This window comes from Strongyloides ratti (genome assembly GCF_001040885.1).
Source record: "Strongyloides ratti genome assembly S_ratti_ED321, chromosome : 1".
In the NCBI taxonomy this organism is placed as follows: domain Eukaryota; kingdom Metazoa; phylum Nematoda; class Chromadorea; order Rhabditida; family Strongyloididae; genus Strongyloides; species Strongyloides ratti.
In genome coordinates, this window is record NC_037307.1 from 4,559,860 (window position 1) to 4,586,550 (window position 26,691).

Sequence of the window (26,691 nt, forward strand, 5' to 3'; positions counted from 1 at the left end):
TAAAAAGTTGGTTATAAATCTAATAATGTTATTGTATTTTCAAAAAAATATGATAAATTAATTTAAAATATAAAATTTATCAATAATATAAAATTTATATATATAAAATTATTAATGTTTATTTATAAAAACAAAATAGTTACATTAATAATAAGATATTTAATTGGAATACATTATTTTGAATCACCAAATTTATTTTGAAATTTAATTTTAACATCTTTTAACTTAAAAATATATATAGTGGTTATTTTAATAGTATTAAAACTTCATAAACCTTTCTTTTATATTACAAAACTAGTCATAAATCTTCCTATGCTTTTATATAATTTCTTTACAAAACTTAGTTAAATTAATATAATAACTATATAATAATAACTTTTTAAAAATTTTTAAAATTATTTCATATTAAGTTTAAGATGTTGTTAAATATAATATGAATAAAAGTTTTATTTAATTACTGTATTAAATTTAAAATAAAAGAAAACTAAGTTTTTTTTTTTTAAATATATAAAAAAATGTTTAAATTTATTATACAAATATTAATTAATATCTTTTTACATTTATAAACATTTACCACTTTATTTATTATTATATTTTAATTTTAAAAAAAAATTTTTAAAAGTTAAAATTAAAAAAAAAAAAAAGTTACAGATTTAAATATTTATTTATATATTAAAAGTTATGCTTGTGTTTAAAGAATAATTTATTGATAAGATTTATTTCATCATTCTCCCGCGAACATGTAGGGCTACACCACCAACTATTTTGAAGAATAAAAATAATCCCATAAATGAAATTATTTTATACCAATATGACATATTTGTTAAACCATTACTTTCAAGAATCTCCTGTCCTGTTGAATATTGGCAATGCCTCTCAATAGAATTTGGTGTTATTGTTTCATTAGGTGATATACAACCTTTGATATGCCCAATGTTTGACCATTGATTTGCTAATATTGATGTATGAGCATATTGATAAAATGATAAATATTCTAGGGGTTTCATATATAATGGAATTAATGGTGAACGCATATAAAAACCAGCAAAAAGAACTAATGGATATCCTAATGCACATAAAAATAACATGGTATGTTCTTCTACAAAAAAGATACATGCTGCCATATGGGCAAATGCTAATGAGGTATTTATTGTTATTGTATTGACGGTGGCAAATTTTATAAATGAATAAATTTCTCGATATAAACCTGTTGACCAATATAATGCTGTTGAAAAAAGAAGTCCTAATAATGTAATTTGTGGAACTTCTGATAATGATTTTCCTATATAGTATGGCCAAAGTCCATAAATACCAGCTTTATATTCTCTAATTGCAAGTGGTAATTCTGATGTTAATGTAAAAGCAGTCGAAAATAGGAACATATTTAATTGAAGTGCTGTTAGATATAATAAACCTTGAAAATTTTGAATTGTTGATGCATTAAGTTCCATATTCCAATATAATGCTACAAGTATAGAAACAGTAAAAAGTGTCTGAACAATTCGTGTTTTAAATAACATTGGTTCTCTGGATAATGTTTTAAATCCTCTCCATATCATTAATTCTAATTGTGTCCAGAATGATGCTGCATATTCTGTTGAAATTTTATAATTATCATCTTCTACTGCTGTTTGAGTATTTATTTCTTGTACATTTTTAAATATTTCATTACAATATTCAGATTTTTCATAAGCTTCAGTAATCATTTCAATACGATTATTGACTGTAGTTTGATCTGCATCATCTGAATTTGATAACATTTTAATGGCAAAATCAGCTGGATTGTAACTTGGTGGGCAATTTAATGTAGTTGATATTGAATACCAAAATTTTGTTAATTCTTTTACAGGTCCAAAATAAGCAACTTTTCCATTTGCCATTAAACAAACTCTATAAATATAATATTAAAATATTTTTTAAATTTTTAATACATACTTATCAAATTTGTAAAAAACTTCACTTGAAGGTTGATGAATTGTGGAAACAATAGTTTTATTAAATTTTGCTTGATGTTCCATTGCTGTAACTACTTGAAATGCCATATAAGAATCTAAACCTGATGTTGGTTCATCACAAAATAAAATTTTTGGATCATCCATTAATTCACATGCTATTGCTAAACGTTTTTTTTCACCAATTGAAATACCTTTTTGTGTTGATGGTGAACCAATCATCGTATTTTTACAATCACCTAATCTCATTTGCCTTAACAATCTTTCAACAGTTTCTTCTTTTTTAAGTTTATCACATTTTCTACCCATTCGAAGTTTGGCTGATATATTTAATTGTTCCAGGACAGTTAATCTTGGAGCAAAAACATCAATTTGTTGGACATATGCAGAAATTGTTCGCATCTCTTTTACTGTAAGATATTTTCCATTAACACGAACAGATCCTGATTTTTTTATTTTTGTTTGATCAATATTTGTTAATAAATTTAGTAATGTTGTTTTACCAGCTCCTGATGAACCCATAATTGCTAACATTTCACCTGGTTTTGCAATTCCTGATACGCCTTTTAAGACATCTTTTCTTGATTTTCCATATGGTACACTTACCTTAATATCACACCATGTTAATTCAACACCTTTTGATATAGTTGATTGAGATTTTTTTAAAACATTAGTATCATCTTTTTCTAATTCTTTGGTTAATATTGTAGAATTATTAGTATTAGAAAAGGTTTTTGTTTTATCCATTAAAAATCTATTGATACTTTCATTAAAAATTGTATATATAATAAAAAATATTATATATGTATCATTAAAATTTGAATATTAAATTATAATATTATATAAAAATTTCCAAATTTTTTTTCCACCATAACATATAAAACTGTTCAAAGTTTACAGGTGTTACAGTAAAAGTAAATATTATTAGTGAAAGTTAAATAATTGATAAACAATCTTTTTATATATATATAATTAAATTTTTTTTAATAAAAAATTATAATTAAAATAATTATATCTGCAGTATTAAATAAATAAAAATTTAAATATTGTTTTTAATTAAAATGATACATTGAAATTAAAATATATAATTATCTTCTTATAGCAATAATAACTTTTGTTCTTTTATCAATAATTTGTAATTAAAAGATTTATCACCTAAATAAATTGTTAGTTTTAAATAAAAATTATTCAAATATTTTTAATTTAAAATAAATTTTTAAAGTAATATTATTTACAATAAATATATCAAACAATATTTAGTGATTATCAAAAAAAAATTATTTAACTTATTAATTTTTCTTTTATATAATCGAGTGTATTTATATTATTATTTTAAATATTTTTTTTTATTTTGATATATTTTTATCTCTTTAATATAACATATTAAAAAATATATTAACAAAAAGTATTTAAAAATTTAATTAAAATTTATGACACAAAAATGTTGGGGAATAATAAAAATTTATCATAAATCTATTTACTTAAAGTTAATTATTATACTATAAATTTAATGTTTTCATAAAGGATTGTATTTTTAGTACAAGGAAATACATTTTATTTTAAATGTTGTTTACCACATTTTATCTTAAATATTATGAAATATAAAATTTTAATAACTCAAATGAATTTTATTCTTTTTGGTGTTACCTATTTTAATATTTAAATTTACCAAGTACATATTTTTTTTGTAAAATGTTAAATGAAATATATAGCTTTTTAGAAAACTTCTTTTTATTTTTTTTTTTACCTAATTTTAGAAACTTAAAGATTAACATTATATTTATTTATAGACTATTTTATGATAATTTAGGATAAGATTAAAAAAAAAAATTTATAACATATTAAATTTAATTATAAAATGAATTTTATAATTCATTATTTTTCATTATGTAGGAGTATAAACTAAATTTATAAACATATTTTATTTAAAAAAATTTTTTAATTATATTAATAATCTAATATTATTAGATAAAATGATTCTGAAACATTATGTAATTTTTTTAGTTTATAAAATTAATTTATTAATTATGATATCTTTTGGATAAGTTTAAAAAAATTTTTTTTTTACAAATATATACTTTATTGATATTATTTAATAAAATTAACCAAAGTTAGATTTATAAATTAAATATATTATTTATTTAAAAAAAAATGTACAATATAAAAATTAAAAATCATATCACTTGTTATTTTCTCATCCATAATATAGTACAAGTTATATTTTTCTAGGAACAAAAAAGCATTAGTGATATTATTTTTTTTCAGGATTATTTATAAGACAAATATTAAATTAATAAAATATTTATTTTTTTAAAATTTTAGTTTTCAATGACAAGTTTTGAAATATTTGTTTATGCTGAAGAAAATTGGATAGTATCAGCAACAATCTATATATCCATTAGTACATTTTTTTATATACCAAATATATTAATTTTAATTTTTACAAGTACAAGATCAAAAATAAGAACTGATACATTTCGTGTTATTGTTACAGCAACTATAACATCAATTATGTCACTTTTTTTATATACATTATGTGCATATTTATGGTGGTTTAGTTATATTACTGAAACAAGAATACCTTTAAAATTGTCAAATACCATATGTCAGATAAGATTTCTTGGACAAAATCTTATATTTGCTGTACCATTTGTTGTCTCTGTTTGGAGGTTTAATATTTTAATCACAAAATTAACCTATAATTTTATTTATTATATTTTATTATTTTTTATATCTATGTGTCCTACAATTTATTCATTTTTAGATTCAGTTGTTATATCAAATTCTGTTCAAGTTAATGATATATTTTCATATAATATAGCATACACTTCACCATTTATATCATTTTTATATTTTACTACACAAATATTATGCCCATGTATATCATTATTATTAAGTTATCTTATTCTTGCAAAAGTAAGAAAACATATTAAAATGACTCAAAAAATTACAGGAACCGATAATCATATGAAATATTTAACATATTCATTGATAATCAATTCAACATTACCTTTAATTGGTGGAACACCAAATTTTATATGTTACACATTATTTTCATTTGGGTTTACAATTAAGAGAATATATTGGAATTTTTCTGAGGCCATGGTATTATTACTGGGTGGTATGACACCATTATTAATGATTGCTTTTTTACCATCTTTTAAATCACAATTGATATCATTTTTATGTTGTAAAGAAAATCAGATTATGAATGTTTCTCAATTAATAACTGCAACTACTCCTGCTAAACTTAAAAGTACTTTTAGAAGTAAACGTATAAATTAACAAATATAATTATATTATAAAATTTCTATAGAAGTATTTTTTTTTATGAATAAAAAAAAGTCATTCCTAATTATTTGATACTATTGATTAAGTAAAATTTAAGAATATTTTTAACTATTTTAAATTTTTTGAAATTATTTAAAAATTATTTTTCTACATATTTATGTAGTTTTTTTTTTTTATTTTATAAATTATTGTAAATGTTAAGTTGATAAAACAAAGATAAATCTTTTTTAACAGAATAATTTAAAAAAAAAAAGATAAATATAATAGTAAGAGATTATAACAACAGACAGTAGTACTGTGAAAAATTAACAAATTTAATGATGCTTTCATTTGATAAAAAATTTTTTTAATTAAATATGAAAATTATCTATATATTATAAATGAATTTTACATTCATAAAATATATTTTAAGAAATAATATTAAAAATTTTAAGCTTCAAATAAATTGTTAAAAATTTTTTTAAAAAATAATTGAAGTATGATATCATATACAATTAAAATGTTTCACAAATATACTAAAATTCAGATATATACTTTTCTTTATAATAAGTTGTTAAGAATTTGTTATAATCTATGTTATTATAAAACCAATTAACTTTTAAATAAAAATAAAAGTAATTTGAAAAAAAAAGTTTAAGTTATAATAAAAAAAAAATATGTAAAATACCACATAACATTAAAGTAGTTATGTTGCTTTTTATATTTTTTTTGTGTCTTGTGAATTTTCTCACAAGTTTTTTATTATTATATTCATAGTATACCTTAAATTTACAACTTAAATACAATATTTTTTTTACTATATAATTTATAAATTTACATTATTCATAAAAGTTTTATTATATCATATTATAGTATTTTATACTTATTAAAATAAATTAAATAACCATGTCATTTAATATGAATATCAAACAGTTGACTTTTACACCATTGAAAAATTTTTATTTAATAAAATTTATAAGTAACCAAAAATAATTACAATCAAGATGTAAAAAATAAATGTTATATTCATAGTTAGAACACAAAATTATTAATGAAAGAAAATAATTACAACTTAAAAGTACCGTTAATTTAAAATCATCTCTTTTTGACTTAATTAACATGTTGTATTTTAAATATTAAAGACCAATTAAAAAAAAAAAGTATAACATGATATATAAGAATCAAAAATTATATTATACGAAATAAAATGATATTTTCCGTGTTTTTTTTTTTATTATTTTAATAAATATCATAAGTATTTTCTACGCAAATACGTTATTTTAATTAACTCAAAAATATTTACACTTTTCATAAAGTTTTTTGTTTTCAAATAAATAAAAAATTGTTTTTTCAAATATTAAAAATCAAAGTATTATAAATTTCACACAAATTTAATAATAAAAATTTTGATTTTTTTTAAATAAATTATAATGAATGATAAAAAAAACAATATAATTTTTTTTTAAATACTGAAGATCAAATAATTATTACATTTACATATAAAAAAACTTTCAAATATTAGTATAAAAAATTATTTTAAATAGATTATAATTTTTAATTAATATTTAAATGATTATTTTGTAAAAAAAATTAAACATAAAAGATACACTAAACTACAAATAATTTTATAGTATAAAGTGATAAAAAATCACAAAATCTCTTGTATTGAAAAAAGTGCATTCTCCCAAATAAAAATATTATTTAAATAAAATTAAATAAAAATTTTCATTCCTACATAACATCTAATCTTAAATTATTATAATTATATACTTATAATTTGGTACCTGTCATTTAGTGATATATTATTCGTTATCACTATAACCTTCTCCATATTTATATAATAAAAATTGTACGCTTTAAAATGTATACTCTTTATAATTTTAAAGCTATTTTATAATTAAAACATTATATATTTAATAGTTTTCATTTATAATTATATTTTAATACTAAAAAAATTATAATATAGATAACAAATAAAAAAGAAAAATATTTATTATTATTAATTTATTTTTAGATCATGAATCGTATTATTAATTTTTCATTTCCATTTATAAGAAGATATTCATCACAACAAAAAGGCAAAAAAACATGTCTTAATGAATTACATAAAAAATATAATGGAAAAATGGTACAATTTGCAGGATATGAGATGCCTGTTGAATATGATAAACATTCTGTAATTGATTCTATTAAACATACCCGAAATAATGTATCAATATTTGATGTATCTCATATGTTACAAACACATATTAAAGGAAAAGATTGTATACCTTTTATTGAAAGTTTAACAACTTCTGATGTTGAAGGGTTAAAAGAAAATAGTGGTGCATTAAGTGTATTTACTAATGATAAAGGTGGAATTGAAGATGATTTAATTGTTAATAAAACTAGTAATGGATATTTATATATGGTTACAAATGCTGGATGTATAGATAAAGATTTACCATACTTATTAACAAATGCTGAAAAATGGAAAAAAAATGGAAAAGATGTAGAAATAGAAGTTTTAGAAAATAGAGGTCTTATAGCTGTTCAAGGTCCTCAAACAAGTTCTCTTTTAAAAGATGAAACTGATATTAATATAGATGAATTATATTTTATGAATACAACAATTGGTACAGTTTTTGGTATTCCTGATTGTCGGGTTACACGTTGTGGTTATACAGGTGAAGATGGTGTAGAAATTTCTGTTGATCCAAATAATGCATCATTATTAGTTGAAAGAATGTTAAGTAATGAAAAAAAAATTGATGTTCGTCTTGCAGGTCTAGGTGCCAGAGATATTTTAAGACTTGAAGCAGGTCTTTGTTTATATGGTAATGATATCAATGATACAACTACACCAATGGAAGGTAGCATATCATTTGTTGTTGCTAAACGTAGAAGGCAAACATTAGGTTTTCCTGGAGCTGAAAAAATTGTAAAACAATTAGAAGAAAAAAAATGTCCAAAAAAACGTGTTGGTTTTATTGCAGAACCAGGTCGTGCTCCCAGATCACATATCCCTATTATTGATCCTCTTGATAAGGCATGTATTGGTTTTATCACATCAGGTGCTCCTTCACCAATTGTTGGAAAAAATATTTCTATGGGTTACATTGATTTTCAAGATGCAAAAATTGGAAAAACTGTTTTAGCAGATTTTGGAAAAAAACAAGTAAATATTACTGTTTCAAAAATGCCATTTGTCAAAACAAATTATTATGTACCTAAAAAAAATTAGATATATATTTGTAGAAGCATTAACTGAAAATAAAAGTTTTATCTAGAATAATATACTTTTTATAATTTCTTTTTAAAATATTTATTGACAAAACCTTTTTGTGTTAACATTCAAAAATTTACATACAAAAACATAATTTTTTATTAAAAAAATGTTTAATAAATAATTAAATTTTACAAAATTAATTAAATAATAATTTTATAAAAAAAAATAATTTTCTAAGTTAAAAAAAATTTTTTTTGTCCTATTCTTTCACAACTTTAAAGTTAGCGATTTCTGAATAATACAAAACACTTAGATATTTTTTTAATGATAGTAAAATAAAGATACAAATAATTTATGGTGAAAAATTCTTAATATTTAATATTTTTTTTTTATTAATTTTTAAATAGATATGAAAATAATATATTTCTACATATTTGAAAATTTATTTATTGAGGTTCCAATTTATCCTCAAAACATTTTTTATACCACACACAAACTTCAGGTTCTTGTTCATATTTGTTATTAATAATGTAATCATCTGTATTATCAATATCATGAATTCTTTTAATATGTGATGTAACGTGGTATTTATCATATGTAGAAGAGTAATTACAAATTCTACAAAGATATAGTGGTTTCTTTAAATGAATCTGTAAAACATGTCTGCGTGGTCCTAAATAATAATAATAGATATTATATATATTAGAAAAAAAAATATATTACCTTGATTTCTTCCATTTCTATTTACTATGAATTTCTCACAAACATAACAATAATTTTTCTTTTTACCATTACATCCTTTTGTTGGTGTCGTTGGTTCATTGGTACTGGGGTCATCCGTTAATACAGATGTAGATACTGAAACATCAGATGTATCATTTTTTGGGCTTTCAGGAAGATTTTGATTTGATGCTGGGCTATCAATACCACTATCAGGTGTTTGATAATTTTGTTTTCGGGCATCATGAAATACTCCCTCATTTTTTTTCATTAATGGAGTAGTACTTGTACGGGGAAAGTTAATTTCAATTTTATCATATGTAAGAAATTTTTGATATGCCTGTGGTAAATTTTCCATAGAACTTTGTCCTGGTAAAGGAAATGATTGATTTATTGTACTTGGAGTAGTCAATGGTGGTAAATCTTTATTTTGATTTCCATAGTTAATATTATTACAAGCTTGAAGCCAATTTTGAAGAAATTCATAAGATTGAACCTGTTGAGCTAACTGTGGCATAACATTTGGAAAAATATTTGAAAATGGATTGAAATTTTGATTATTTTGTTGAAATGACAACATAAGTAATCTCATATCAAAAGGGATATTATAATTTTGATTCATGGTTAATCTAAAAATATATAAAAAAAAATAAGAAATTTTATAAAAATAAAATTATTACAAAAGAATAATATTAATATTATAAGTTCGACTCTTATATATTATTACATTATTAGATTGTTAGGATATCATAAACAAAATCTTATACTTGAAGGCATGTTATAAATTGACGCTTTTAAAAATGAACCGTAATAAGCATTAAGTAATTATAATTCAATATAAATATTATATCTTCTAACACTTTTCGGTACAAAGACTTTTACAACTTCCTATTAGATTACTGTTTTTTTTTAGTTATGTTAGCAAGAAAAAATGATATATATATATTTAACTTTAAGATATCAATTAACAAAAACGGGAAATAAATAAGTTGCATAAATAAATGTTAATTATTTAAAAATACCACTTGAAGATATAATAAAAAAAAATTGTGAAATTTATTAATTAACAATGAATTATGATATCATATATAATTTCAATTAACATTAAATTATTCTACCAATTCAAAATAAAATACAAGTAAATCAATTTTGTTATCACTGTAAGTTCTCCTGTGTATCAAATTATTTTATGTCTAATCATCATTTTCCCATAATATTATCATTGCGACATTGCTTAAGGGTAACTTTTTCGAGGGAAAAATTAAATTTCTTTAAATCTATTATGTATTCTAACTGAATAGACGTCCGCTGATATATAATAAACTTCTGATCTTCGTTTTTTTTCTATCTAAATGTGAATATTGCATCTTCTCATTATTTTATTGATGTCTAACAATTTTGAAATTATATACTTCTACCAACAGTGCACTTTTAAACTAAAACAATTTTAAATAGAAGAACACTTAATTTAAAGAAAAATATATCATTTCCTTTTTATATCAAGTTCTACATCTATTTTTATAAACTTTTATTTGTGAAAAAAAAAAGAATAATATATTATTTTAAAAAATTGTACTATATTTTTAAGACCTTGATAAATAAATTCTTTTTTTTTTTTTTTTAAGATTGATAAAAAAAAAATTTTTTTTTATATTTATTTTTACTACAAAAATTATAATAAGCATTTTTGATCTATTGAAAAATCAATTATAGTTAATGATATGTTTTAAATTAATTTGACAATTTATTATAAATTTAGAAAGATTATTAACAAAAATATAGTGCGAAGAAATAATTTATTATTTCTCATTATAAATTAATTTTTCATTAGCTTAATTTAATTAAATGTGATTGGTTGTTAATGTTGAACTTATATTGACATCCGATAACCGGTTCCTTTTTGTAAGCCATTGACTTTTAATTAAAAAAAACAAATTCCTTTTTTTTTTGACTTTAAATGCTTTTTCTCTGAAACATATTTCATAGTCTGACCTACGTTAATACCAAGCCTTACATGCTATGGATAATATAGTTTTTTTTTTCATTTTTTTTTCAAAATAACTTACAATCTACCATGAGTATGTAACATTGGTTCTAAAAATGTTGTTCCTGCTTCAGGAAGATGAAATAAATCCATATGAAAACATTGTAAACATCTTCTTGGTGATGAACAACAACATTTTTTATTTTGAATATAATCACCTGGTAATGATGTGTATAAAATTTGTTCTATATTTGGAATTCCATTTTGTTTTTCTTGATTATATATTTGAGTAAGATAATATTGACATTGTGTCATTATAACGAAAGTGACAGCATTTGTTATAAATGCTCTTAAATATATAAAAATTTTAAATAAAAAATATAAGAAAGTATTAAATTATACCTTATAATTGTTGAATTCATTCCTCTAAAAAATCCTTTTAAACCACTTTCTCTGTATAATTCTCTGGTAACTGTAGCATAACTTGTGTAATTTGTAATATTTTGAAACCTTGTTTTAACGATATCTAATGGATATGTAACAATCCAACATAATATTCCTGCTAAACCACCAGAAACAAAATTAACAAGTAAATTATATCCACAACTAGGATCAACATTAAAATCAAGATATTTACTTGTAAAATATTCAAAACTTGAAAAATATACACCATATGCTGGAGCATCACGACAAAGAGTTATCCCAAATCCTCTAAATAAACTTTTTATTCCTGATGTTTCAATGATATGTTTTGTTAATGAAATAGTATTTAAATTTGTATTTGTTAGTTGCATTTTTAATTTTACTACATCTGTTGGACATAGAACAACTGTCTGAAAAGCACCAGCACAAAAACCACTCATAAATGTTGATATTACAGGATTAAGATCATTTTTTATGAGACGTGAACAAAATGATTCACCAGCAAATACTGTAGCATTGATAAGTGGTGTTGAACTTAATGGACTTAGTACACCTCTATATAATCCCATTGGTCCAAATGTTTTAATTATATCCCTAGTACAGGAAAATATTCCTACTTTAGCATTAGCTGATGCTGATTGAATATGAACTTTAATGGTATCTAATGGATGCCCAGAGAGGCACATACCAATTCCTAAAATAATAATTTTTATTGATAAAAATTTTTATCATTTAACTTACCTGCAGCACTCCCAGCAACAAAATCAATTATTAGTGGTTTATCAATTTTTGATTCAATTGTGGAATCCATCTATAATTTTGATTTTTTTTATAAAATAATAGAAAATAAAATATTTGTACTTGATAGGTTTAATTTTTTAAAAAAAAATATATTCTGATTTTAGTTGTATTAGTATATCAATATATTATATATTTATAATAAATTTATAAGAATTAGTAAATACCTTTAATTAATAGAGATAAAATATAATTAAAAATATAAATGTAACAAATTAAAAAAATTGCCGTATAATTGTAATAAAATTAATATGGCATCCAAGAATTAATAAGTTGTTTTTTAAATTTTTTTTATTAAAATACCCATAAAACAGGATAAAGTTATAGGTAATCATAAAAAAAATTTAATTTATTATTTAAAATAAAAATTTAACAATTGGTTACTTAAAAAAAATAAGGGAAAAATTTGTTAATTAAAATAAAATTTCCCTATAATGGTCAATAAAAATACATTAAATATATAATATGATAATCAAGTGTAACACAATCCACCTACATTTGTTATATATATATATATATTATAAATAGGTAAATTATAAATCATTTATACTGTGATTTTTGTTTAACTTATATTTTCCAGAATACATTAAATTGATCATAGGAGCTAAGATCATTTTTAATTATTCAAACATTTTTCTACCTAACTTTGTTAGGCTATATATTAATATTCTATATAAAGTAATTGATTCATTTTTTAATTTAAATATTCCCTTTGATTGATAGTTTAGGAATAACATAAATTTTTATTAATTAATAAAATATTTCAAAAAAAAAAAAATTACATTTTAAAAAATTTGAAATTAATTGTAGCATATTAATATAAATATTCTCAAATTAATACCTAAATTCACATAAAAATATTTATCAAATACTTTATGATATTAATGGTTTAAAAATTTTTTGTCTTATTTAAAATATATTAAACTAAAATATTAATAATATTGAAATATATAAATATATATATATAATAAAAATGATAAAAAAAAATTTACTGATATAGATTAAAAGCTTAAAATAATAGAAAAAAATTTCTTTTTTTTATAAAAGAAAAAAATTACCAAAGAATTTTGTGTTGATAAACATTATCAAAACCGGAATATAATTTACTTTAAATTAAATATAAATGATTCAATGATTTATTAATTAAAACAATATATATATATATATATATATATAATATCATATATAAAATAATAATAATATTATCAAGCTTAAAAGAAATATATATATGTAAAATATATAAAAAAAAAATTTTTACTTTTATAAAATGATAAATATATGAAAAGTTTGTTAATTTTATATATATTAGGAATGGTTAATGAAGGCAATCTTAATATTTTAGATGATATATAATCTTCTCAGACCGAATTTTTTAAATAATAATATCTCATGTGATTAAACGTAAATTTGCTATAAATTTTTTTTTTGTCGAATAACAAAAGACTAATTACAATATACATATTAATATATATATATATTCCATTATATTTAAATAAAATAATATATCATAAACTTTTGTTTATTAAATTAAATATTTAAAAATAAAACTTACGGTAATTACTTGGTATACTTTGTATGTTGAATAACTTGATGATTAAATTGTTATTAATATGTTCTTTTGTAAAGATATAAAAAAAACTTGAATATTAGTGATAAGATCACAAATCAAAATTTTATCAGTATATTTACTATCTATCAAGCATTCATGATTGCGAGATTTTAAGAATAATATAAATAATACTAATATAGTAACTTAGCTTTGAATTTTAATTCTTTGTCCAGGATATATTTATATATATATATATATATTTGTTATCAAAGTATTTAAAACATTTATTAGATTCAATCAAAACTTCACTATTATAGTAATATTAAAACACAATCTTATCATAAATATATTTCTTCAATTTTATTATGATTAACAATGCCGTTTAAATGATGATACATTACAATGTTAATTGTAAATAAAGGTTACTCTTCTATCAAAATTACAAAATTTTAATTATCTTTTTCTATTTTTTTTTAACATCCTTTTTAATTTTTATATTAAATATAAGAAATTCTTAAAAATTATTACTTCCAAATAATTATAAATAAAATTTTTTTTTTGTTTCATACTTAAAACCAGATATATTTTACTCTTTATATTATAAAAAAAAAGAGTATCATTATAATAATATATAATTTTGTTGGATTAATTTTTTTTTTACAAATATAATAATTAAAAGAAAAATGAATAAATTTAATCATTAATAAAATGTATTATTTTTTAAATTTGTTAATGGAAAATTAAATCATCCAAATAAGAGATCTTTTAATGATACAATTAAAAAAAAATAAAGAAAAATATTTTTTAAAATTAAAATAGTTATTCATTAATTTTGTTAATGTATGGTGGAGGTGGTGGTAAATCAACAACATCTTGATTCAATGAAGAACCATTTTGGGAATTTGTAAAAATTTGTTGGTGTACATTTGAAGAGGTGTTCATTATTGTCTTTGTATATTTGGAGGATGTTCTTGGTGATTGAAAATTTGAATCATTGTTATAGAGAGAAAAAACCGAATAATTTTGGTTTGGGCGATATTTGTACATAGATCTAAAATTTGAAGAATGTAATGCCGGTGAACCAACATTTGTATCATTTATACCAAAATCTGATGGATTAAAATGAGTAAATGTTTCAGTTTCTTGTATATTTGATGGTTGATATGGTTGGGTAATACATTGTTTTCTATTAATATCATAACAATTTCCTTTATTTGTATGAATAATTGGACTTGGATAATGACAGTGATTACAAAGACAATCAATTTGTTCATACTGATACTCGTTATGTTGTGTTGCTAGTGAACTTACAACATTTGATTTATATGGCATTCTATTTTGGGTAAATTCTATTTTTCTATTATTTTCTATTTCACCTTCATAAAAAGAGGTATTTGATAGTAATGTAGCAGATGGACTAGAGGAGGCAGAATTTAATGGAAATTCATTATTTTCTTGCAATAATGCTCGCATCATTGGAAATTCTTTAAATTGTGTAGATTTAATACCTATTTCATTTAAAAGTGGTGTATTTGTTGATAACATTTTTCCATTTATCTGATTATTAATTCCCCTTTGATGTCCATATTCATAAGACAATGATGATTGAGTATTATCTATGTTTGATTTAACAAACGATGTTTGTATTGGTCGTGGCATTGAATTATCGAAAAAATCATAAAATGTAATTTTTGGAGCATTATCCGCCGAATTTGGTTGATGTTGAAGATTTGGATGATGTTTTACATAATGACAGGTATGTGTTGGCATTGACTGAACACGATTAATATTACCTCCTGAAGGAGATTTACTTGTGTAACGTCTTTGTTTTTGATTAGGTGATGAATTTAAGAGTCCTGATTTTATTAACTGTTTTCGTCCCTCCAAAATAGGACTAACTTGAAGATTTTTTACACTATTTTTTGTTAATTGTGTTGGATGTAAATTTGAATGATTTATTTTAACAAAATTATTAGAATTTATTACTCCTCTATTGTCAGGTGAACCAGTTGACATTTCCTCATTTAATTCTATATCTTTATTTTTTTGACTTTTAATTTTTCTATCAATTTCCATATTTAAATCTAATGTTTCTCTTAAATTTTTTACCTCATTATTAAATTTAACCTGTTCAACAATTTTTTCAATACCATTTATATTATTTTGAATTACATTTTGATTTAATACTTTATCCTCTACATGTGTTACCTGATTCTGTGATTTATTCTCAATACTGATATTGGTAAACATTTGATTAAGTTCATTCATCTCTTTAATCTTTTTATTCACTTTAAAATGTGAAAATGTTGTCAGATCAGATGATGAATTTGATGTCGCTTCAAGTGTACCTGAAGCTTCAGTATTTGATTCACTACTTTTTGATATAATAGGTTTTTCAATTTCATGTGACATTGTAGATGAAGAGATACTTTCAATTGACATATCATCATGAGATGTCTTCTTTTTACACTCAATTTTTTTAGGTATTTCAGGTGATGAATTTTCTTGTTGATCTGAACCAACACCAGAGGTACTTTGTGTTGATTCAGCAATTGAACTACGATTAGTTATTGAAGATGATGCTCGTGAAGTAGATACAAAAATATCATTATTGTAATATGGTGTAGACTTTGATACAACTAAAAAAAAAATTTTAAAATTATAAATTTAATTAAATAATATATATATATTAATTACTTACACGTGTGTCGTCCTAAATTAGATATTTGTAAATTTATATGTATAACTTGTTGGTGAAATTCTTTACAAAAACTTAATAAATATCTTGCTTTAAATTCATCTTTTGCAAACATTACAACTTCATAACCATCATTTACAGAAATAAGTATTTTTTTCTTTTCAAAACAAAGTTTTACCATTTTATTCCATTTAATCATTCTTAATGGTATACGTTCAGAATTTGAATTAACATCCCATATTTCTATACCTTTATCACATATTCCAATCATAGTATTATCAAGTACATCAGCTTTATGTCTTCTAACACCATATAAATGGCAATTTAATGCAAATGGTGATCTGGAGGCTTCCTGACAAAAAGCAATCATAGATTCTTTTGATGTCATTTTTTTATATTCTTCCAATAATTGAACAATATTTTTTTTGATAAAATCAATACCTCTAAAATTAATTACCCATAATGGAAAATATTTTTCTACACGAAATGTACTATCATCTAAAGATATTTTATCAGCTTCCATTGATAAAACAGCCATCTGCCAACATCTTTCTTCATTAGCTATTGCCTGACTATTCCAATGTTCAAGAAAATTTTCTTTTAATTGTAAATAATAATGTTGTAATGAAACATCACATGTCAATAAATCTATTCGTTCTATATAAACTCTAATACGTAAATAAAGAAGTAAAACTGGTCTTTGCTTTTCACGTTTTGATGGCTAAAATAAGACAAAAAAAAAAAAAAAAGATTAAAATATAAAATTTAATGTATAATTAAATGTAAAAGAATTATAATATTAATTAATACTAAACATACCATACTAAATTTGGATGATTTTGGCATATATTTTGATATTTTTTGATCAGGATTTAAAAAATAATATTCATGACGTGGTTTATCATCATTACTCATTCCTTCACTTGGTGTTCTAATTGATAATCCTAATAATGAATCATCATCTATTTTTAAATATTGACAACAACTATAATATACATCCCAAACTATACATTTTGGATCTACAACAATTAAAATATTTTCTTTTGTTAATGTATATACACTAATAAGTTTTTGTCCAAATGATAATGATGTATTAGAATTTTGTAATATTTGTACTTTATTACTTGATAAACTAAATTTTGAATTATTTAATTTAAAAAATGAAATAGGTTTTTGTTTAGAGAATGATGTATTTGATGGTGAAGGATTACTTCCTGACTCTAATGATGTTTTATTTGAAACAATTCTTTTATCTTCATCTGATGGTGTTGTTACTAATGAACCTTTTCCTGATCTATCAATATAATTAATTTTTTCATTAGAATTATATTCTGATGCTTGTATTGAATTTGTACAAATTCCAGAACTAGCACAACTATTTGAAACATTCATAGGTATAATAGCCATACAACTATCATATATATTATTAGTTTGTTGACTTATTGAAGGTCGTTCAATTGAATCTGAAAGATAACATTATATTACATGGTTTACTTCATTAACCAATCGTTTTTAAACTAGTGTATTAGTATAAATTAAACTGACCATTTATTAAACTGCTCATAATATATTTATCGTTATAATGTTAAAATATTTACCTTCAATAATATTTTATCTGATTTTGTCAAGTAGCTAAATAAAGCTATCCTATTTAGTTAAAAATTTTTATATATATATATAAATGAGGAAGTAATATTATTATTTGAGCAATATTAAATTGGTAAAAGAGAAATAAATTAATGAAACTATATCTTAAATTATATATTTATACACTTTTAAATTTAAAAATCAGCGATCAACTTTTTCAAATTTTCTCTTTTATATATTATTGCCAATAAGGTGGTATGTACAGGTTGTAAACTAAATTATTCTCATTCATGCAATAATTTTTTTTTTTTTTCTTTCCACTATCTTTAAACTGATTTAAAAATAAAGACAAAATATTAATTTGAGGAATTAGTATAAAAAAAAAATCAATATAATAATATAAATGAATATTTATATTTTCTTTAACACTATTAAGTTCCTGTAATGATAAGAAAATCAAAGAAATTATTTAAAAAAAAAAATAAAAGTTATAAAAATAAATGTTGAAATGTTGGAATGATAAGAATGTATTGTAATATAATCTTTTATTAAAGATAATATTTAAGTATAATTCTTTGATCTTATCAATATAAAATATTTTCTTGAGCCAAGGTTCATGATAAATATTTTTATATTAATAATTTTTATTTTTTTTTTATCTATAAAAATCAAGTAATAAAATCTTATTTGTTGTGACCAAATAATCTAATAAAACTAATAAAAAATTTGATTACTAATTTTTATAATTTATTTATACTTTAACTATACTACTATTTTTGTCCATATCAAAAAAAAAAAAAAATAAATTTATATATATACATATATATATAAATTAATGAATAGTAAAATAATAATGACAAATTATTTTTAAATAAAGATATTTATATTTATATATATATATATATATATAATAGGAAAAATCATGATAATAATGAATATATATACTTGTATTAATATTGAAAGATATTTCATATAAGGATTAAGTAATTTAAAATGTGCAATATAAGATTGATAAAATTACGAAGACGAACTATTTAATTTTAATAATTTTATTCCTTTCAATTGTTAAAAAAGAAGGACGCAATGGGGAACATAAAAGCAAGTTTATCAATATTTTAATTTTATATATTATAATTTCATGATTTAGAATATTAAACAATATTTTAAATATAATAATAAAATATCTTTATTTCTTAAGTCAAAGTTTAGAAATAAATATCTCAATTAAGAAAGTATTTATTGATCACAATATATATATATATATATTTATATGTATATATATATATATATATATATATAATTTTAAATAATGCATGGTAAAAAAATTAATCAAAAGTTATCAAAGATATGAAATCATAATTGATTGTTATAATAAATAGTTAAAGAATTGATTATCAGTAATCATGTGTCTTATAAGAAAAAAAAAATACAATAACAAAATATGAAGTAGTAGAAAATAATCAAAAAAAAAAAAAATAAAAAAAAATTTTTTGCAGTTGTTTAATATGAAGGTTTAGATTGCTTTTGTTTGTAAAAAAAAAAGATGTGGGTTGGAATGATGGGATAATTTTTAATTATATTTATATCATTTTTGTAGGAGAATATTATAATTTAATAAATGATCAAAAAGCAATAAAAATGCATTTGATTGATGTATAAATTATAAAAAAAAATTGCAAACATTTTGATTATCTTTCAATTTCAAGAAAGCATGAAAAATATGTTAAAGAAATTTGTGTAATTGTAAAGTTATGAAATTTTAATTGTTATCAAAAAAAAAATTTTTAGATGACTAAGAGTTGCCTTAATTTATTCTTAGTCATGATTTAATATTTAAATATAATATAGAATATGTTCTTAAAAGGATAAAAGCAAAAATGCAGGTGGATAAGATCTCTATGTTAAGGTTGTTCACCATATCTAATATAAATTAAAGGGTGTATCTGTTATGTTTAAGATAATAAAACAAGTCTATTAACATTACATGAAATATTTTATTCTAACAATATATATAAATATATATTTTTTTTTCTTAAATATTGGATAATAAGCTAATTGAAAATTTTTTACTAGAAAAAAAAATTATATTTAGTATATTTTGATTGTCATATTTTTTTATATGATAAATAATTATAAAAAAAAATAAATTGTAATATATTAAAAAAAAATAAAATAGGTAAACTTTATTAATTAAAAAGTTATAGTTAATTAATAAGGAAATAATTTTAAGAATATAATTCATTTTATTATTAACTTTTTATTCTTATTCGTAACTCTCAACAAAATAATATTATAGGGAACAGTAACAAAAAAGACCTGGAAAAGAAGGTTAAAGACGACCTTCATGAATTTATTTCTTTAAAACAATTGCCAACACATACTACTATAGACAGCATATATATATTTTACTATAAAGAAAAGACAATGTGACATTACTTTTAGTTATCACATTTTCTTAAAGAAAAAGATATCTATTCTGATCTAATACATTACTTAAAAAGGACATAAAATGAACTTTAGAAAACTTTATACAATTAATACTATTAAAAATAACTAACCTAACAAAATGTTTAATTTATATTTGTTTCAAACTTTTTATTTTATAAAATAAATAAAAGTCGGTATTTTATATATAAAACATCATATAAAAAAATCAATTTTTTAAAATTTTTATATTATATCATAGGAAAATAGAAAATTAATCAAAAAGACAGTGCATCCTTAGTTTAAAATCAAAATAATTTTAAATAAATGGTATGTCATGAATTTGTGGAATGTATTTTTAATGTGTAACACAATATATACAAGAAAATATATTAAAAAAATTTCTTAGAATTATTAATTTTAACTAGAAAATACTTTAATTCTTTTCTTTTATCAAATTATATTATAAGCATTAACTTTATGGTATGTCAAGACAATTTATGAATAATTTTGATGCTTTATTTATTTAAATTAGGGTATCTTTTTTTTTTGTTGTAATTAGGCACATCCTCCAAAGATAGGTGCTCCAATCCATGGTTATATTGTCCTTCAACTTCTTTTTTTAAAACTTTTATTGTATCTATTTTTTTATAATATAGCTTCTTTCATTGAAATTTAGTACATCTATTATTTGTAGAAATTAATTCATGCTATTAAAACAAATTTTGAAATATTTTCTTCATCTGTAATAGTTGTAAAAATTTTTTTTAACCAGAATATATATTTATTAAAATTACACTTTTAAATCACATATCAAATATCTTATCATTATTACTTTTATTTTTTATCTTTTATAAAAAAAACACTAATTTGATTCTTATCAGTAGTAGAAAATTAAAAAATTTTTTTAAAAAAGTTCCTTTTACTTTAAATTTATCTTAAAATACCTTTTATCGATTATTAAATGCCTTTTATTAATTATCAACACTTCACAAAAAGATAAAATATCAAGATATTTTTGATAATTTTTATTAAAAAAAATTGATGAAAAATAATGAGAAACTTTATTAGTATAGAATGTTAAAAATAAAAAGAAAGTTTTATACATCAATGATACATTAATAAAAAAAACTGTTTAAAAGATTTTTATCATCCAAAACAAATCTATAAAAAAAAATATATCTATATCTCTAAACTTCAAAACTTATGAAATTTCTTGTGGTATGCAGACAATTAAAAATTTAAATAAAAAAATAGCCGTCATCTTAAATAGTGGACATTTTTTTGTTCTATGACAGAAATATTTAATTCACTGATAAATTATCTTTATATAAATATTAAAAACAATCTTTTACTTTTGCATGTTTTCTATGCATTTGATGAATCTATATAAAAGAAAAATATTCATACTTAAAAAGTAATTAAAAACTTATTAACATTTTTTAAATCACTTCCGGTTTAAATATCAATTTTTTTTTGATATTTTATGTTAATTATCATCATTTATTTAACTATTGATAAATTTAATTTGTAATGAACTTTTTATTTTATTTTTCAATATTAATTTGTTTTATTTTATATAATTTACATAAAAATATTGACAAAAAAAATAAATATAAAATTTCATTTATTTAAAATATTTATTTTACTTGCAAAAATTAGTATCTAGCATATAAAACAATATCCAAAAAGTTAATTATTATTTTTATTTATTAAGTTTTTATCAGTTATAAAATACCCTTCTTCTAATTATAATTTGAAAGGGGACGAAATGAAATAATACCAAAATTATTTTTGATATACATAATACTATTGTTAATTTTTATCAATTTTTATAATTTTAAAGTATAAATTGATAGAAGGAATCATTTGATAGGTGTTTTGAAAATGTATACAATGTATATTAACAATCATCCTCTTCATCCTCACCCTCCTCTTCACATAATTTTTTAGTATTTGGACTTAAACTTTCCTCATCACCTGCAAAACTTTCATTTCCAGTGTCAAATTTTCCACCTTCCCCTCGGACTCTTTTTAAAGCATGTTTATGTCTTGATTCATGTAAATATTTTTGACGTTCTTTTGGTAGTCTACCCTCCTGTAGTAATTTCATTCTCGCCTCCCTTCGTTTCATAATTCTTTCAAATTGTTTGGGATTAACATAAATTGTTTTATCATCAGAATCACAATTTTCTATATTTTGAGTTTCCATTATTTGTGTTTGAGATATATTATTAATTGGAGATGCTACAACTTGTACAACAACAGGTGCTGGTGTTGATACAATATTTGTATTAACATTACCCTGAATTTGTTCAGGTATCTCTTTTGGTGGATTATTAATTATTTCCATAAGTTGATCCATTGAAAGTGGCATCCAACCTATTTGACCAGTCTCAAAAATAACACGTTTACATGGAATAGCTTGTTTTTGTCCTGTACCATCTGATGACTGAGCATGAAATACTTGTATATCATATTTTAATAATTGTTCTGTTGTTATTTCAATATGTGATGGTCCAATTGATGAAACATTATTGCTATATGTAGTATTATTTTTATCTCCCTTATTAATACTATCATTTCCGGTAGTGTTATAATTGTATTGTAAATTATTTTCATTTTGTACTCTATTATTATATAATTTTGATTGGTTATTTTTTATATATTGAGATGTGCATGGCACAGAATTATTATTACGGACAGCCATTAATCACAATTTTAAATTATCTATTTAAATTGAATCTAGAAAAATATAAAAATTTTATAAATTATTTTTTATAGGAACTTTGATAAATTTATGTGTATATATATATGCCTATATATATATATAAATGTTTATTCCAAAATTTTAAAAGTGTAAATAGACAAAAAAAAAAAAAACGAAAACTAAAACTCTTTTAAGTTTATAATTTAGAGCATTTTTTAAAAGATTAAATATTTTCTATATAAAAGTTAAATTATAATAAAATTATTAATAAATTAGAATATAAAATAAAAGTTAAATAATGCACCAATAAGAAGAATATTTTCAAGAAATTTAGCCAATAATATGCTAACATAGTGTAGGCTGTTGCATGTGGGCTGGTTGGCAAGAAAAAGCAGTCCTTATGACTTCACTGAATTATAAACATTATCCCAACATTCGTGTTAATAATTTTTTTTTGTTTCCGGTTACATATATATATATACAAACTACTTTTATTATTTATAAAATGCCATTTTTATCAATTCATTCATATATAGGCAAATTTTTGAGTTAATCTTTAAAAAATTACTTTATATTATTAAAAAAGTAAATATTTTGTATTAAAAATTTTTTTTTCTCTATTATTTTTCTTCATATAATAAGATAGTACTTAATTAATGTAGGTTTCATTAACTATAATTACATAAAAAATTATATAAATATGTAAATAAAAGATAATAATTAAATAAAAACAGGAAATAATTTGAAAAAAAATGAAGCTGTAATAAATAAAGTTATACAAATTAGTATATTCCAAGCATAAGAAATTATTTTCACAAGTTCAATATTAATCTTTGAATTATTATTTATTAAAATTTAAGGTAATTATATTTAAAAAAAATTTCTAATTTTTAAAATAAATGTTTTCTTTACTTTTGATGTGTTCATTTTTAATTAAGATTTTTTTTTGTTATTTTTGAAGAAAAGCGTATTTTTAAAGGATGACAGAAAGTGGTGTCATAAATAAATCTTCACAGTAAACACTTGTTGTTTTTTTTTGTTGAAAAATTTCAAAAAATATCTTTATTTAATAATTTTAAATGTCATTAAAAAAAATATTATTAATAAATGTCATTGTAATGAAAAAATATTAAAGAATGTAATATATGCTGGAAAAAAAAAGTTTTTAATATTTTTGAAATGTAGAGGATATGGAGGCTTAATACCATGGAATTTTAGAAAAGACATTTAAGAATTTATTGATATTTTGCAAAAAAATCTTTGCTGTCAAATTTTTTTTAGGAAAAAAAGTTTTTTATTTTTAATGTAGTAATGTTAAAAATGTAAAATGATAAAAACTTTTAAATGATAATAATTACAATCACTAAAATGGCATATGATCTAGTTCAATCTGTGTAATTCATATGAAAAAATAGTAAAAAGAAATTTAACTATCTTTAAATTACAAAAAAAAAATTTTTTTTTGAAAAAATCTTGAAAACCACATACAACAATTCATAAAAACAAAATTGAATATAAAGTTTTTTACTACAATAATAATGATAAACATTTTGATAAGAAAAATAATTCTTGAGATTTTCTTTTTGATATAAAAGTTTTAAAAATAAAACTGATAAAAAAATAAGTTAATAACTTTTTTAAATAAAAGTACTAACAATCAAATTACACAAAAAGATAAAACAAATTCTTGAGCACAACATATTAGAGATTCAAAAATGAATTCTAACTGTAAAATTTAATACAATCATTCAAAATTTGATTTGAAAAACTGTCTACAATTTAATTTATTAAAAAATAATAAAAGATATAAAAAAAAATATAGTCAACCTGAAATGACATATGCTTTTTTTTTTGTCAACATACTAATAAAATTAAGCAAAGACTGCTGATAAAAAAAAATTATTAATAAAATATTTTTCAGGTTTATTCATTTACTTAGGTTAGTTTCTTTAAATTATTTTTTATCAAATGTTTACTTTTAAATGAAAATTAAGTTATTTCAAAGTGGTTAAAAATAAAATAAAGTAGTCTTTAAAAGTCAAATAAAATATTTACATTAATGATCTTCGGAGAAATAAAGTTCTAGTCATTTTTATATCAAAAGTCATCAAATTTTCATATTTTATTTTATAATATGGTAATATTATTTATTTATTACAAACAATTAAATGGTAAATGTTGTATTATACAGTGTGCCTAATTTAATTATACTTTATATCATTAGTTTTAAGATAATAGTTGTAATTTTTCAATTCAAAGATTTTGTATTCAGGGAATAATTTTTATTTATACTTTTTTTATAATAACTTTCAAACATCACATTAGTTTCAATCACCTAGAAAATATTAAATTTTGCAATATGGTAGTGTTATTGAAAATAGTTATATAAAAACAACATCATTCATGAGTAACAATAATTTTTTTTTTATTTTTTGAATAATCAAAAGTAAAGGAAAAATGCTATTGACAATTAATAATGACATATTATATTTAAAAGAAATCAGAAATCGTTGAAACATATTTTTAAATAAATTAACTGTAAACAACACGCACCAATGAACGATTTTTACGTCGTAAAATTTATTAATCCCGCCTGTAGTTCATTAAAAAGAAGTAATATGTCTATTGGCACAGAGTCGTCCTTTTTTCATGCAGCTGTTTCGTTGACGGGGTAAATAAGTTAAAGACGCCAACAAAGTTAAGATATCCCAATCATTTGTTCAATAACTTTTATCAGTTTTATAAAAACCATAAAATATAAAATATCAACTTTTATATTTCCTCGTTATTATATATTTTTATTTTATTAAAGTATTTTATCACAATGACTAATAATATTCACTATTATCAAAATGAAAAATCACTTACTCCACTTGGTACTGATTTAGAATCTGTTGCACTGGCCGTTGGACTTTTCATGATGGGTGGTGCACTTATTTTTTCATGTTGTTTTCTTGTGACACATTGTTATTTATGCTATAAAAGAAAAAAGATAGCGAAAAAAATGCATGATAGAGCTGATAGGCAGAATGATATTGAATATACTACATTAAGTTTAGAGGAAGAAGATATCAGTGATTCGGAAGAATCTATAAAAGAACTTGAAAAAGAACCAAAAGTTTAATTTTAAGAACAAAAAATAAACATTAACTACGGGTAAAAAAAGCAATAAAAAAATATAACATTTCTATGGCAAGAAATATTTTAAACTACTACCAACTTTAAAAAAATGTTAATATTTTTTTATAAATTAAAAGCTATATTATCTTATATTTTGTTAATTCTATCAACTAATCAATTTAAATAAATTGTTAGTGAAAAGACAACTTCTTTTTAAACTAAATAAATAAAATTAAAATTAAAATTTT

The 26,691-nt window shown here is 20.5% G+C and overlaps 7 protein-coding genes across 7 annotated transcripts; 3 read left to right on the forward strand and 4 right to left on the reverse strand.

Annotated features, from left to right (window-relative positions):
* Window positions 1-716: 716 nt before the first annotated feature.
* On the reverse strand, window positions 717-2,699 carry SRAE_1000146600 (ATP-binding cassette sub-family G member 2; the record flags this gene model as incomplete). Its single annotated transcript, XM_024648425.1, has 2 exons — window positions 717-1,890; window positions 1,936-2,699. The coding sequence occupies 2 exons, from the start codon at window positions 2,697-2,699 to the stop codon at window positions 717-719; spliced, it is 1,938 nt and encodes a 645-aa protein (XP_024502405.1).
* A 1,581-nt stretch (window positions 2,700-4,280) lies between these two features.
* On the forward strand, window positions 4,281-5,237 carry SRAE_1000146700 (Hypothetical protein; the record flags this gene model as incomplete). Its single annotated transcript, XM_024648426.1, has 1 exon — window positions 4,281-5,237. One exon carries the CDS (start codon window positions 4,281-4,283, stop codon window positions 5,235-5,237), a length of 957 nt encoding a protein of 318 aa, XP_024502406.1.
* Window positions 5,238-7,239: 2,002 nt separating this feature from the next.
* On the forward strand, window positions 7,240-8,445 carry SRAE_1000146800 (Aminomethyltransferase, mitochondrial; the record flags this gene model as incomplete). The annotated part of the gene is made up of 1 exon (XM_024648427.1): window positions 7,240-8,445. One exon carries the CDS (start codon window positions 7,240-7,242, stop codon window positions 8,443-8,445), a length of 1,206 nt encoding a protein of 401 aa, XP_024502407.1.
* Window positions 8,446-8,876: 431 nt separating this feature from the next.
* SRAE_1000146900 (Mitochondrial carnitine/acylcarnitine carrier protein CACL) lies at window positions 8,877-12,368 on the reverse strand (the record flags this gene model as incomplete). The annotated part of the gene is made up of 5 exons (XM_024648428.1): window positions 8,877-9,103; window positions 9,154-9,779; window positions 11,217-11,483; window positions 11,537-12,251; window positions 12,299-12,368. 5 exons carry the CDS (start codon window positions 12,366-12,368, stop codon window positions 8,877-8,879), a joined length of 1,905 nt encoding a protein of 634 aa, XP_024502408.1.
* A 2,355-nt stretch (window positions 12,369-14,723) lies between these two features.
* Window positions 14,724-18,166, reverse strand: SRAE_1000147000 (Protein expanded; the record flags this gene model as incomplete). The annotated part of the gene is made up of 4 exons (XM_024648430.1): window positions 14,724-16,543; window positions 16,606-17,323; window positions 17,422-18,065; window positions 18,148-18,166. 4 exons carry the CDS (start codon window positions 18,164-18,166, stop codon window positions 14,724-14,726), a joined length of 3,201 nt encoding a protein of 1,066 aa, XP_024502409.1.
* A 4,350-nt stretch (window positions 18,167-22,516) lies between these two features.
* SRAE_1000147100 (Nuclear transcription factor Y subunit alpha) lies at window positions 22,517-23,323 on the reverse strand (the record flags this gene model as incomplete). Its single annotated transcript, XM_024648431.1, has 1 exon — window positions 22,517-23,323. One exon carries the CDS (start codon window positions 23,321-23,323, stop codon window positions 22,517-22,519), a length of 807 nt encoding a protein of 268 aa, XP_024502410.1.
* A 2,824-nt stretch (window positions 23,324-26,147) lies between these two features.
* Window positions 26,148-26,447, forward strand: SRAE_1000147200 (Hypothetical protein; the record flags this gene model as incomplete). Its single annotated transcript, XM_024648432.1, has 1 exon — window positions 26,148-26,447. The coding sequence occupies one exon, from the start codon at window positions 26,148-26,150 to the stop codon at window positions 26,445-26,447; it is 300 nt and encodes a 99-aa protein (XP_024502411.1).
* Window positions 26,448-26,691: the final 244 nt, after the last annotated feature.